The following is a 14,147-nucleotide window of genomic DNA, read 5'->3' on the forward strand; positions in this document are numbered from 1 at the left end:
GAAGAGTTTGTTGAATCTGACGTGACATGTTCGTACAAACCCTTTGTACGAACAAAAGTAAGAGAAATTTAGGATAAGAATACGAACATGTTCTTGCATGAGGCCCATTGTTTCATCTATCACTCACAGCTCATAGTTAGGTAAAAACAAAAGTGTTGAATATTTAAATTTTTTTTATTAAAGTAAAACCATCAATCAATGTCAAATAAATGAAAACTTCCAGGTAAGCTTTAAAATAAACAGATCCAACATCCTGAGTTTAAAAAATATGCCAAGGCCTGGTGTTTGACTTCCTCAGCTCTAAACAGGTCATTTTAAAACTGTACATTTGCATTAACTGAATTTTTCAGCTGTCATGAAGGCTTTAAAACCCTGATGGACAGATTTTGTTCCAGTGTCTCCTCATCCTGCTGCTGGTTCAGTTCTTCAGATGGTCAGGAACTCCATCACCTCCTCATCCTGCTGCTGGCTCAGTTCTTCAGATGGTCAGGAACTCCATCACCTCCTCATCCACCTGCCTGCCAGATGTAGGCGTGGATGTAGAGGACATCTGTCCTGGGTCCATGGATGGGCTGAATGCTGCTCGCTGCATCACCTGCACTTATCTGAATCACAGAAAATCAACAGGTTAACAGGACTGATTTATTTTAACTATTTGATGAATTATATTAACTTTATTTCTATTAAGTTTATGATATTACTGCTAATACAACTATTTGACCTGATGTGGGGTGGAATTGGCTTCCACTGGTTGTAGTCTCACTGATGGAGCCTGATGGTCTCAGTCCTGCTCTGATACAAAGGTCTGGAGACAGGTCCTCAGTGGGTCCACAAACAGGTTCAGGTCCATGTTGAATAAAAGTAAATTAAAAAGAACAGTTATAATATCACACAGTCACAGCCAGCAGTCTCATTAATCAGACAGCAAACATTTTTCTACACATGTTGGTCACTGAAATCTGAAGGAAGTAGTTTGGTAGTAGTTAAAAATAGATTAACTTATTTAAACACAGTTTAACTTTGATTTATGGTGATTCTAATTAAAATCAATGTCCGTGTAGTTCTGACAAAGCTTTAAAAATGTAGCCAACAAGGTCTTAATAAACATATCAAAATACAGTCAGAGAAAGCTTTTTAAACTCACAGTTAACGCCAATTAGGTTTTTGTTCTTTTCAAGCCATTCTAAATAAACTTAGACTGAACAGAAAACATGAGGCTGTTTTTTCTTTCCTATTCATATCATAATGCTAACGCTAACACCATGCTAACAACAGCAATCAACGAAGCTCTACTTTCAGCAAAGAAACTGTTTCAACACATCCTCTTACAAATACTGACAAGTACTACGTGTACCAAATGTGAAATAAATAATACAAACTACTATTAAAAGTAAAAAGAGTTTAACTTACAGTTGTTTAGGGGTTTGATGGTGGGCAACATGAGTCCCCCTGCTGGCTGGGTCAGAGCACTACCGTTATGTGTTTTTGAACTTGCATTATTTTTTCCATTATGCAGTCGGTTTTATGAATGCATCAGTTTTCCTTTTTGGTTGTTCRTYATAAATCCACTATCTACTTTATTGTTGTACTACATGACATGAATGACAAACTTAAAAGCCTCCAAATGTTTTTCCCTTCAGCAAATTGTTGTGTTTATAAAGAGTTCATCTGGTCCCAAATGAGGCAGTGGTCATGTCCCCCTAGTGGTCTGGCTTAGTTACTGTTTGCAATCGATCTTTTCGGTGTTCCATGCATAATGTCTGTTATTTTGACAGGTAAAAGAATTGTACTTGTAAATTTGACTCGTACTTGTGATGTGGCAAAGTTGTAACTAATTTATGTATGTTTATAGACTAACAAATTTACACTCTTACACATACAATATTTCTGACAGATGTCTTACCCGATAGTAATGCTGCGCTCCAGACGGCGTGTGGGCACAGGACATGATGCGTCACGTATTGAGCTGTATTGTTTTTTTTATGGAACTGAATTTATGTTATTATTTATGTTAGAAAATTTGTCAGTTGTATTGTTCTTAAAATTTAGCTCGAAAACTCATGAAAAAGCAAACAAGAAAAAAAACTGATGCTCCTTACTGTGCTGTATTTCAGGTTTCCCCATTATGATGTGGATTACTGCAAACCATGTTCCATGAACATATCTTCAAAAGACTGAGTCGGCAAACTGTGGAACTTTGTAGGGCTTCATTGTATTTTACAAACTTTTACATCAAAGTCATTTAATTTTATTGTTTTTACTTGTTTTTTTTTTCCTATAGCAGTAGCAGCTAGCTGTAGCAGCTCCACTGCAGTCTTCTGACAACACTGTAATATCTAATCCTGGATAGCCATGTAATGCAAAACTAAAGGTTGTGTAAACATTTACACAACACCTTTTGCATGAACTGCAGTAAAGAGGGAAGACGACAGCAGACTACTTTGATCTTGGACTCCATCAGAACAGACATTTACTCATCAGTCTGAGAACTTTCCTGACCTTCCCTCCAAGTGCAGTCGAAGCACAGCCTCCTAAAAGTGGACAGACGTCTTCCAACATCCACCTGCCTCCAAACTGCGGCGCTCAGCACCTGATGCCTGTTTTTGCGCTACTTCAAAACATAAAAAAGGTGATGACATACGGATATGAAATTTCCTTTGCTATGTTTGCCCTTCGGTTATGATGAAATTTACACACGGTTTGGTTGACGTGCAGGAAGTGGACAGTGGAATGAGCTGCCTATGTGTTCTGTTATAGGTTGTCTTATCTGCTATCACTGTGGTGGGAGGCAGATTTATGATTGTCATTGTGTAATGAGAGTTAATTTAATGAATGTCCCGTGATGAAGGGGCCTGAAGTGCGTCAGCGTTCAAAAGAACAGCCAGACCATGTCACGTTTAAAGGGGGTAGTGGGTTATAAATGGCTTTAAATGCTTAGGTGAACTGTCTCAAAGACGTAAGCACATGTGTACAAGTGTGTTTGTGCGTGCGTGCGCGCATGCCTGGTTGTCAATCTGCTGGTAAAAGGGCATCCTCTCAACCCCTCTTGTGAGTAAGATCATGTCATGTTGACAAAGTCACTCCGCAGGGCAAACCGTGACATCACACAAGTGGTCTTCCCGCTCGTCTTTAATCTTTTCTCCCTTTGGGACTCACTGAGCCCCCTTCGTCTCACACAAACACTGACACCCCTCCCTCATTTCCCGTGTGTTTGTCGGCAGCTCCCCGCTTCCGTAGAATAACACGACAACGGGGCTCAGTGTGTGGCTGACGCAGACGCATGGCGCGTCGGCGAGCAGCGGTCAGCCCTGATAGAGAACACATCACTCAAAGACATACACAGATGGAGTCACTCACCACAGAAATGGTGCAAGGCAGACAAAGAGTCAGAGGCTGGACAAGTCTCAGGGGTAACTGCTGAGCATGCTGAGGAATGCACCATAAATAGGATTGAGACTTTCACTTTTTTTGATTTCAAACTTTGACCTGAACGAATGAAACGAGAGAGTGAGCGCTTTGACAAGGAGGAAGGGATGAGCAGAGAGAAGGATGCAGACAGGACGCTGCAATGACAGGAGAGGAAAGAATGTTTAGGGCGACTGAGAATGAAGCGGGAGGGAGAACCTGAGCTCTGAGACGAGCCTGGACTCTCCAGTGTTAACACCAGTCTGAGATGGAGGGAGCATACAGGGTAGATGGAAAGAGTGTTTGCACAGTAAAAAGTTCCTTTTGCGTGGGTAGCAGCAGTCTTCCCACCCTCTCTCCTCTCCTCCGTCTCACACGCCGTCTGCGACTTATTGCTTTGCGTTTGTTCATTTAGAGATTTCCTCGCTGGGAGAGCAGTGAGAGTTAGTGGGAAACATGAGCAGGTGAGAAACAGTTTTAAAAAAGTGGGGGACGGATTTCAGCTGACTCCCATCCATCCGTACACTCATACACTGTGTTTTGTCACATACCATAGAGTTTGGTTTCCAAGCAAAATAAGCCTTGTAAAATTTGGCTAAATAGAGAGCTGATTTTAACTTTTTTTTTCTTCAGCCAGGAGAGACCTTCGCCTCACGCGCTCCCTTTCATCCCTGCATCCTGCCCTTTGCATGGCTTCATGAGCCGAGCCAAGGGAGGAAACCTGCAGTAATGATGCTGGTTAATGTCCTCCTTTTAACAGACTAATAAAAAAGGCAAAGCAACAGATGCACAACAGTCATATCTGTCTCTAGAGGGCTGCTTGCATGGAAAAGGGAAAAGAGCAATTAACTCCGGTGATTTGTAAATCACATCCCCGGGGATTTTTTTGAAGAAAAGACTCAACATCAGTTATACAGTAGCTCAAGCAGACGGTTTCCTCTCATCACTCATCTCTGAGAAAGAGAAAGTTGTGGACGTCATTTTATTGCCCAACGACAGCAGCCCCCTCCTGTGTGTCACTATTTCTCCTTTTCCTCCTGAACTGTTAATACACTCACTTGCTCTCTGACGTAGTTTGAGGTATAAGGGGCAAAGCGGAGAAGCGGAGGGTAATGAGGGCTGTGATAGTGGTGGGCAGTGAGTTAATTTAATGTTACCATGGAAGTTCCTCAAATTTCATGCCTCTTGGGGGCTGGCTGGAGAGAATGAATGAGGCGCGGGATGACAGTCGAGGAAGTGTAGGTTGGGGAGGTTATGGGGAAACTTGAAAGCATAGTGTTATAGTAGAGTAAATATTACAGTAATCGCTCGGACATTTGCTTTTCCCTTTGAACATAATCTTCTGGGTTTATTTATTCAGGCTCTGCTGGGATTCCCTCGAGGAAATGAGGACTGCAACATAAAAATAATGAATCTGTTACTACTGTTCCTCCCTTCTTCCCTTTCACCCATACCACTACGTCAAAGGTAACATTTTAAATGTTTACTCATGATGACACATCTAGCTAACCAGAACATGGGACTCAACCCAAAAATCCACAAGACCATTTTTATCATCTACCTGGACGTGGAAATTAAGATACAGCAATAAACATTTATTGGAAAACCAATGTTGATTGGGTATTTGTTCATCTAATCAGACTCCATTCACAATTGCACCAAGGCAAACAAGGAACAAAATTTCCCAACGTGTCAAAATACACTTTTGGTCCAACTCTTCCTTATTCGTTCAGGAAAATACACAAATACATAGCATCCAATAAGATTGCTACACAGCTTTGAAAGTACCTTGTTCAACCATTTAATCATCATCGAGTTAACGTCCATTAGAAAAATATAATTAAAGGTTACTGTTACTGTTACAGTTCAGAGTTGTAGCAAAGGCATCATTTGTTCTCTCATTGGGTCTTACTGCTGGACTTGTTGAGCTTGGCTTCTTAAAATGGTACTTTACCAACACAGATACTGAGGCTCAGTTTTCATTTACCTGTGCTCATTTACATTTTACACGCAAAACTAGGCTTTGATTTTTTTTCAATAGCTGAAAGGATTACTTTGTCTTTATTTTCTTTTTAAGTGGAGTTTTGTAGAGTCATACACATCAAAGCTGCAGAGCGTTCTCAGTTTGTCGGAGCACCAACACTAAAAAAATGTTGTCAGGATCTGATGATGGACTCATGAAGACCAACAATCAATGAAAATGGTTGAGTGCCATGTTCCATCCATCCATTATTTTTACCTGTGTTTTTCTTTCTGTGTCACAGGAGTCATTGGTGCCGAATCCAGCAGTGACTGTGTGAAGGGCGGGGTACACACTGGACAGATCACAAGTCCATCACAGGGACACACACAGAGACGAATGAGACAGATAATCATTCACTCTCTCACTCACACCTAGGGATAATTTAGAGTTACAAATTAATATGCGTGGTTTTGGTCTGTGGGGGAAAAAACCCTCGCATACATGGAGAGAACATGCAAACTCTATCCAGAAATCAAACAAAACTGAGTCAAGTCCTCCAGTCTGAAGAAGTCTCTTGGAGAAGAAACTAAATGTTTCAACGAAGAAGAACCTGTCCAGAGAACCTTACTCAAATTTGTTAGATTTTTCTACCTGGATTATTGAGATGCATGGGGACATTTTGATGTACCCAGAAAGTTCCCTGGTCAGAATTTGATCCAGCAATATTCACATTGAGAGTCAACAGCTCTATCATTGGCACTTTTAGTCTACAGACCAGGTAGCAAACTCTTGTTTGCAGCACTACTCATGAACACCGATTGGAGGTTGAAAAGGCTGACTGGCATGATGAAGAGCCTACACAAGCAGCACCAACTGTTTTTAAGAGTTTTTATAAAATTGGCAATATTAAGTCGTCTTGATGAATAAATAATGAGACAACAGAACAAGGTTTGTCTTCTGGCAGTTCTTTGCAGAAATTCAGAGCGCAGTTGGAGGATCAAAGATAGCAGGAGAGATGTTTTAGGTGACATAAGCGGCTCTCAGACTGTGGAAAAACAAACCAGTTCTTAGCTGTTGTGACACCAGTTAAAACCCAGCACTAGAACCAGCTTCTGTCTATATGAGAACTTTTCCCTGATTTTTCCAAACCGAGATTCACACAATTCCCACTTCAAAGCTACCAAACTATTCTGCTAAGCAGGAGAAAGTGCAAAACGTTTCTATTTTTGGGCAACAAAAAAAGATCAAGGAAATTTGGTGAAGTTTTAAGTGCAAATGCAAAAGCTCAATTGCAAGTTCTACTGGCAACCCCCAAGAATAGATCTGATCTGAGATTTTTAAAGACCATTGGTCAGTAAACTGAGCATTAAACCCAGCTAAAGGTGAGTGAAGGGAATGTGTATTAATGTGTGAATGCATGCCATGGTGCACAGGAAACCCAGTGTAAAGCTCGAGCTAATTGAGAGGAGCTTGTGTGAGTAAAGTTTGTCTGGCAGCGAGGCCCAGACCCAGGCCCTGTCACAGGTTCCCCTTCCTCTCTGATGTCGTTGAGGTCGCAGTCTGAGTGTCTCACTCTGTTTTCTCCTCCTATGGTGGTTTTACACAGATTGGTGATGTAATGGTTAGCATATGAAGGCCACACACAAACACACTCTCGCACACGGGACGCACACACAAACACGGATTCTCATGCACATAATGCAGACTCCGCACCACATACCCATAATTACACATGTATACTGAATGCACACCCTTTTACACAAACCCTGGATTCCCCCTTTTCCGACAAGCATGCACTGCCATGCACTCGTTCTCACACGCACCAAAAAAAAAAGTACAAACAAAAGTAGTTAATTCAATTTATTTTGCATGCTGTGCACAGACGCCTCTGTCGAGGGGCAGCCCCTCTGTGTCAGAGTGTGTGAGCAGCCAAGCGCTGGTGGATGGCCCAACATCAAGAACGGGTGCTTCAGAACCACCCAGGAGACCCTCATCATGGGGGGAACGAGGGAGAGTGACTAACTTCACTCTTTCTTTTCTTCTCTCCCCAGCTGTGTCTTCAAACGCAGCTTTGATGTGGGAAATTAAAAAGAGTGAGTGTGTCAATATCTCCCTACGTCCAACCGCACTCATCTACTTCCTCCACTTCTCCTTCTCCTTTCCCAGCTTTTTTTCTCTCTGAACTGTTGACTTGAGAAAACAGAGTGCGACCGTTTTTTTTTTCTGCCACAACAACTCCGCCACCCACTCGTTGCCACTAGGCCCTAGTCCTTCGGAGGGTGTTTGTTTGTCTGTGTAGGCCCGTCGCTGCACTGGCAACCCTGTGTGTGTATGTGCATGAGTGTGTGATTGTGTGCACACAAAGCCCACCTCTAATTATTTTCTAACCACACCATGAGTGTATGTCTGTGAATGAGGGTCTCCTAATCTTACACCCAGACTCAAAAATGCTTTTATTTTTTTCCCCTCATTTTTCTGCTTACTCTGCATGTGTATGTGACTTTTCTTTGATATACTGTACAGTTTGTGTACAGTATGGTATTCTAACTGTCCCGTTGTGTTGGCTGGCGACTCATTTTTGCCATTTTTGCTTTCCTGCACCTGACTGAGTGTTTCCAGGCTCGTCAGCTGTGTGACACAAAGAAACAAACATGTGGTCAGAGATGTATCTGTGTGTATCAAGAAAATCTTTTTACGTATTCTCAAGGAAGTGAACACATAATCATGCCCTTTAAAACACCATGTTTGTTTTATTTTTTCTGTTTCTCTCATGCTTTAATTTGTTACTTCTCAGGCAACTTTGGAAAAACCCATGCAAAATTTTGGTGTTGACAAAACTTAAAATATTTGGCAAAATAGTTTGTTCTCTTACACGTCAAGTGGAAAATATAAGTTGGACTTAACAAGACTGAACAAGCATTTAGATATAACTCATGTTTACACAATCACAATTTAGTTTTAATTTTTGATTTTTTGATTTTTGAACATTTTAATGTGAAATGTTTAACTTTTTTTGATGATGTCACACTTTTACTTGTCTAAACCTTCCAAGATTTTGGCAAACAAGCTCTTTTTTTATTTAGTTTTTACACTTCTTATACAGTCTATGCATCAAAACACATGACTTTTTGTCTCTCACTGCTGTAGGACTTATGGTTTTCACTCAAATCCCTCCAGAGAGCAGAGAATGAACAGCCAAACCATCATTGACATCCACTGTGTTTACGCGAAATATTTTCTCTTCAAAAGACGAAGCGAAGGCCCTTCTTAAATTGTCCCATCTCCTACATAAACTGTAGGAACATAAAAGATAAATGTGTGACCTCCAGACACTTTTACCGCTTATGGTTTAGGGTTTTTGTCAAGATTTTCTTACACTTTTATTTAAACATCAAAATATTTGATTGTTGTATTAAAAAGCAAACCACAAACTTTTTTCTGAATGAAGTTTGTTAAAAAATAGAAAAGCTGACATTGAGCTGGTAAGCAATATACCATTAACCTTAGATAAATGTCAAAAGCAGCTAAATAAGTTAAAAAAGTAGCAAAAGTTTAGCTACAATGTAAAAGAATCAAAATGTTTGCTAGAAACATTTACAAGTTAGCTTAAAGCTAAAAGCAACAAAAGGTATGATAAACGCTTGAAGCAGCAGTATGGTAGCTAAATGCTAAAATATCAAAAAGTGATTTAAAAGTATCAATAGGCTAACTAGAAGCTAAAATGCTAGCAAAAACTAAAAATGCCAAAAGACTAGGCAAATACTAAAAGTATCAAAAGACTACCTAAAATCCAAATGTAGGACAAGACAGACTAAAAGGTAAACGTATCAAAAAAGTATCTAAAAGCTAAACATAGCCGAATGATAGTTAAAAACCATCAAAAGGTTACGTAAAATTAATAAATGTGCTCTTGTTTGTAGAAGTTTTTTTATAAGCACCATAGTGTGTCACCTTTTGTTGATATAATATGATGTTTTTTTCCTCGTCTAACCTTCTGTTGTATTTCGTTTTTCTTTTTAAAAGGTAGTGCGACCCCTGCTGGTTACTGCATGACCTGATCACCTGATCCCACATGTTTTTGTCATGTGTGTCTTCTTGAATGGGTGTTCTTAAATGTAATTTCATTGTGCTCCGTACAATGAAAATAAAGGCATCAATCAATCAATCAATCAATCAATCAATCAATCAATCAATCAATCAATCAATCAATCAATCAATCAATCAATCAATCAATCAGTCAAATTTGTCAAAGATCTAACTAGGTCTAGCTAAAAGCTAAAAGCAGAAAAGACTATCCACCCATTATCTATACCCACAGCTTCCTTTCAGGGTCACGGGGGTCACTGGTGCCCATATCCAACAGTCACAGTGCGAGGGGCGGGGTACACCCTGGACAGGTCGCAAGTCCATCATATGGCATAAAAACAGAAAAGGCTAGCTAAAAGTAGCAAAAGGACAGCTAAAAGCTAAAACTAAAAACATTTTAAGACAAAAATAAAGCAAGTTGAAGCAGAAGTCGAATAGATACCATCTCTTGAGTAAGCTGAATGTTTCGATGAACAGCTACTACGATGGCACAAAGTCTACAGAAGAAGACTGCGAAAAATGTACAAGAAAATAAAAACAGGAAATCAGTATAAATGCTGAATCAGCTTGTTTTGCACTATTTTTTCCAAAATGCTCTAAATTTTTATGTTAGTGGATCTGCAGTATGTTTGGAGGGACCCGGCGCTTTCTGTGTATGAGTGTTTCTATGCAACACATTCAGAGGCCCCTTCTGGCCTGGACAACACCTCTCTCCTGCTGCTCCCATCCATCTCTCACTCTTTCCTTCATCCCGAGAAGGGAAAGAAGGAGCAAAGAAAAAAGGGAGAGAAGGAGGTGGGCAGTGGAAATAGCAAGCTGCTGTCTCAGGAGGTGTTCTGAAAAAAAGGGTGAGAAGAGAGAGGAGAGAGAGAAAGGTGTTTGCAGCAGAAGTTTCAATTTAGCTTTCATACAGCTTAAGCACACGAGTCATGGAGCAGGTATGATAAATATGAAAACAAAAGAGTTTTTCTGCAGTTATAGGGAAGAGGTGGTGGGTAGATTTGGAGATGAAGAGTTTTTTTTTTTTTAAAGCCGATGGGGATGATATAGGTGGAGGAAGTGGAGACCGGGACAGTATGAGAGAAAGTGATAGAGAAAAACAAAAACAAACAAACAAAAACAATGGAACCTTTTTTTTGTTTCGGAGGCTGCAAGCAGGGGAGGAACGAGGCAGCAGCGAGAGAGAGAGAGAGAGAGAGAGAGAGAGAGAGAGAGAGAGAGAGAGAGAGAGAGAGAGAGAGNGAGAGAGAGAGAGAGAGAGAGAGAGAGAGAGAGAGAGAGAGAGAGAGAGGAGGGATTTGTTTTTATGAATGAAGTGAGTCACGCTGATGTGTCATAGGCCTAGATGTCTTTATAAAGGAAGTTTTAAAACAAGCCCAAACACTTCGCCGCGTGCAAAAATTGGACTTACACCACTCGCATCCCTCTCTCTGTCTCTGTCTGTCTTTTCTCCTTTTTTTTTTTTTAAAGAAAATTTTCAGGAAAAAAAAATCCTACAGGGGCTGCTGCTCTGAAACTTTCCTCGAAGACTCAAACTTTTATTTTATTTATTTATTTATTTATTGACCTGTCTCTCTGTGTGTGTGTCAGTGCGCGCGCCGCTCATCCATCTCTGTGCGCACATCCATCCACACATCCATCCTGACAACTTTCCTCCTCTGAAGAAAAACGGAGCACGTGACAAGTGCCGGACTTCAACTTATTTATTCATTTGTATTTATTTATTTTTTGTCAATTTTTTTTTTGTCAGCTCCCTCTCTATCTTGGATCAATATGAAATGTAAGTGTTTGTTTACTGTTTGTGTAAACCTGCTTTTTTTTAAAGTATGATAAATTTGGGGAGTTGTTATTGCCTGACAGATGAAATGGAGCGCTTTATTCTTGAAAAGTGGTGTTGGTGTTGGTGTTGGTGGTGGGGGGGTGGGGGTGGGGTAAAGATACCCCAGGACAGCTCAGATGCTCCTGCGGTGTGATTCTTGTGGCTCACCTGTAATTATCATCATTTCCCTCCTGCTTTAGACTCCAGCCTGCCTTGTATTTGAACTTGAAAGAAAAAAAAAGAATGAATGAGCTTACTGTTCGGCTTGGCTGGGTCTTTCTAATTTATATATCCCACCAAGCTTCACAGAGCTATCGGGTTGCAGGTGTGACAATCAGCAGCATTCATTCAAAGACGTGATGGGCGATATTCAGATGTTTCTTCTTCGTGTGTTTTTTTTTTCTTTAATGATTTAATGATCAGCCTGTGACAACAAGCCTCTTCACCGTGGAGTCCTGGGCCAAGTCTTGAAGCTGTTGTTTATGTTACGGTGCATTATCTGACAGCCATGGCCTCGGGCTTATTATCATGACAGCGCGTCTCCTCTAATTGCTTCCGTTTTTCTGTCTTTTTATTTATTTATATATTTTAGTGCTGCTCGACTCCTCCTCGTCGCTCCTCTTCTCGCTGCTATTGGCCCAGCTGCCCGTCTTCACGTCGGCCTCTCCGGTGCGCCGCTCCAGCGACCTGGACAAGCTGTCCAATCAGACCAAGAACCTCATGAAGCTCACCCAGGAGCTGCTGGTGAGTCACCAAGCACCGCAGCACTCACCGGAGAGCAGGCGTGTCGCCCGCGGCCGCTCAGCTCCGATGGGTTTGTGTGTTTTTGTCCAGGCTTTTGTCAAAGTGCTCAAAATAGCGATATGCGCAAATCTCGTGTCTAATCGCGAGATCTCGGTAAGGGTTACTCTCAGCTACTACCACATCACATTTCACCTCAAAAGTTGAGTTAAATTAATAAAATTAATCAATTTTTTTGTCAAGTCAATTAGCTGTGGCAGCAATCTTGAATTTGGTTGACTTTCAGATATAGATAGATCACAAAATTTTACTAAAATCAATCCAGTGGTTTGTGAGATATTTTGCTAACAGATAAACAGGCTCCATTAGTGCTCAGAATACAAGTTAGAGATGACTCTCAGCTACTAAACGTCAACTCAGTATTTGTAAAACAGGCGGAGATGTAGTCATTTTTGTGTTTGACGAGGTTGGTTAGCTGCAGGGGTCATCTGAAAATTAATGAGTCATATATACACAGATTACTTTCTGAGAGTTTTATTAAAGCTTGTCCAACTCGACAGACAAACAAACACACAGGTTAAAACAGCCTGCCCTTTGCCTGTTGTTGGCCATCGATTGAGCTCAGTGTATCTGAACTGAACAATGAGAAAAGGGTGAAGGCGGTATAGCCACAGATTGATCTGTGACTAAATGGATTTTGAGGCTAATGTTAGGTATCCTTGCATCACAGAGCTGAGCTGTGGAAACACTGTTTGTCAGGTTTACCGGGAGCGTCTGTAAACTTTAAGCTGCTTTTCGTTAATCACAGACCGGCTGTGGATCATTTGACTGGGTGATCTCACTTTTAATCCACGCTGAAATCTACAAGCGAGAGGAGGTCTGACTCAGCAGCACTTGTTGCCTGATCACCTCACTTTAAAGCCATTAAATAAGAATTAACAAAGCTGTAATAGGGGAGCCCAAATGAAAACGTTTTCCACTAATTTAAGGACAGAACATACCCATCCACACAGAAACATGTTCAAACTGATTCAGTTATTTTTTCTTCAATGAAACAGTAATGTGTTTCTTATCTAAATATCTGGCTTAAATCCTATTTGTTGACAGTCAGGTGAATAAGGAAATCAGATTTGAGAACTTAGCCAAGTTGGCGATCATGTATCAAGCCCTGTGTTTCAACAGGTGAAGCGAAAAGTGGGATCATATCTCCAGATCTTTGGTTACACACCACTGATCTTGCTGCTATTTTTGCATTATGCAAATCCTGAAACTCTTTTGTTTAAGAGGATAAAATCAAAAATAGCACCGTACTCTCTCTAGTCTTGGCTATTAGATAGTGGTCAGATAGTGAGTTTGTGTTTCCGTGTGTGAATGTGTGGCTTTTTGTTGCGTTAAAACACTTTCTTAATTTCATTTTTTTGCCACTGTGTGATTGTAGGAATAAGGTAAAAATGTTTGCATCATCAAAGAGTATTTCAGGACAGTACATGACATTCAGAAACATAGAAAATTTGTTGTTGAAGTTTCTTTTTTTTTTTCTCCACTTTTTAGTGCGGAATTCCACCAAAGTTAGGAAAAATAAATAGAATGGGAATCCATGGAAAGTCCCTGCAAATAAGTGATGAAGTTAAAGCCTTAAGGAGACAGAAATGTGTCTGAGTTTCAGTTGGAATATCTCTGTGTGTGCATATACAGTATATTTGTGTATGTGTATGTGTGTTTGCATGCATAAAGTCCAGGTGCAAACTCATGCTCTGTGCACTTTTGTGGCCTCAAGTGTGCATTGAGGTTTCTGTAAATAATAGTTGTGGAAGGCACTGTCTTTAGTGTTTTGCTTTCGGTCACAGCGCAGCAAAGTGAACGGATAAAAATCAAGCAGATTTATCACAATCAAGTATTTGCATTCAGGAAGAGAAAAAAGTCTGCATGCTTAGTTCTGTCAGGTGAGGTCATGGTCTGCGATGGTGGGGAGCAAGGAAAAAGTAAAAATAAAAAGATGGAAGACAAGAGGGAGGATTAAAGGCTGAGAAAGATGGGGTGAAAAACCACAACAGATGAAGAGATCAGAGGGTCGAGTGAATGACAAACCAGTGGTTGTGTGTGTGTGTGTGTGTGTGTGTGTGTGTGTGTGTG

The 14,147-nt window shown here is 40.6% G+C and overlaps 1 protein-coding gene and 1 long non-coding RNA gene across 2 annotated transcripts in view; one reads left to right on the forward strand and one right to left on the reverse strand.

Moving 5' to 3' along the window:
* Window positions 1–254: 254 nt before the first annotated feature.
* LOC106520499 (uncharacterized) lies at window positions 255–1,178 on the reverse strand. The gene is made up of 3 exons (XR_001310561.1): window positions 722–1,178; window positions 503–605; window positions 255–450 (listed from the first exon to the last, which is right to left on the reverse strand). It is a non-coding gene; the product is annotated as an uncharacterized LOC106520499 (long non-coding RNA).
* A 10,647-nt stretch (window positions 1,179–11,825) lies between these two features.
* il11a (interleukin 11a) overlaps window positions 11,826–14,147 on the forward strand; it is a gene marked incomplete at its 5' end in the record, with an annotated part of 5,895 nt that continues 3,573 nt past the window's right edge. The window contains one exon of the mRNA XM_014012645.1: window positions 11,826–12,017. Coding sequence (XP_013868099.1) covers window positions 11,826–12,017 — 192 coding nt within the window. The remainder of the gene's footprint in view (window positions 12,018–14,147) is intronic.

Source organism: Austrofundulus limnaeus, unplaced genomic scaffold (genome assembly GCF_001266775.1).
Source record: "Austrofundulus limnaeus strain Quisiro unplaced genomic scaffold, Austrofundulus_limnaeus-1.0 Scaffold93, whole genome shotgun sequence".
Lineage (NCBI taxonomy): Eukaryota > Metazoa > Chordata > Actinopteri > Cyprinodontiformes > Rivulidae > Austrofundulus > Austrofundulus limnaeus.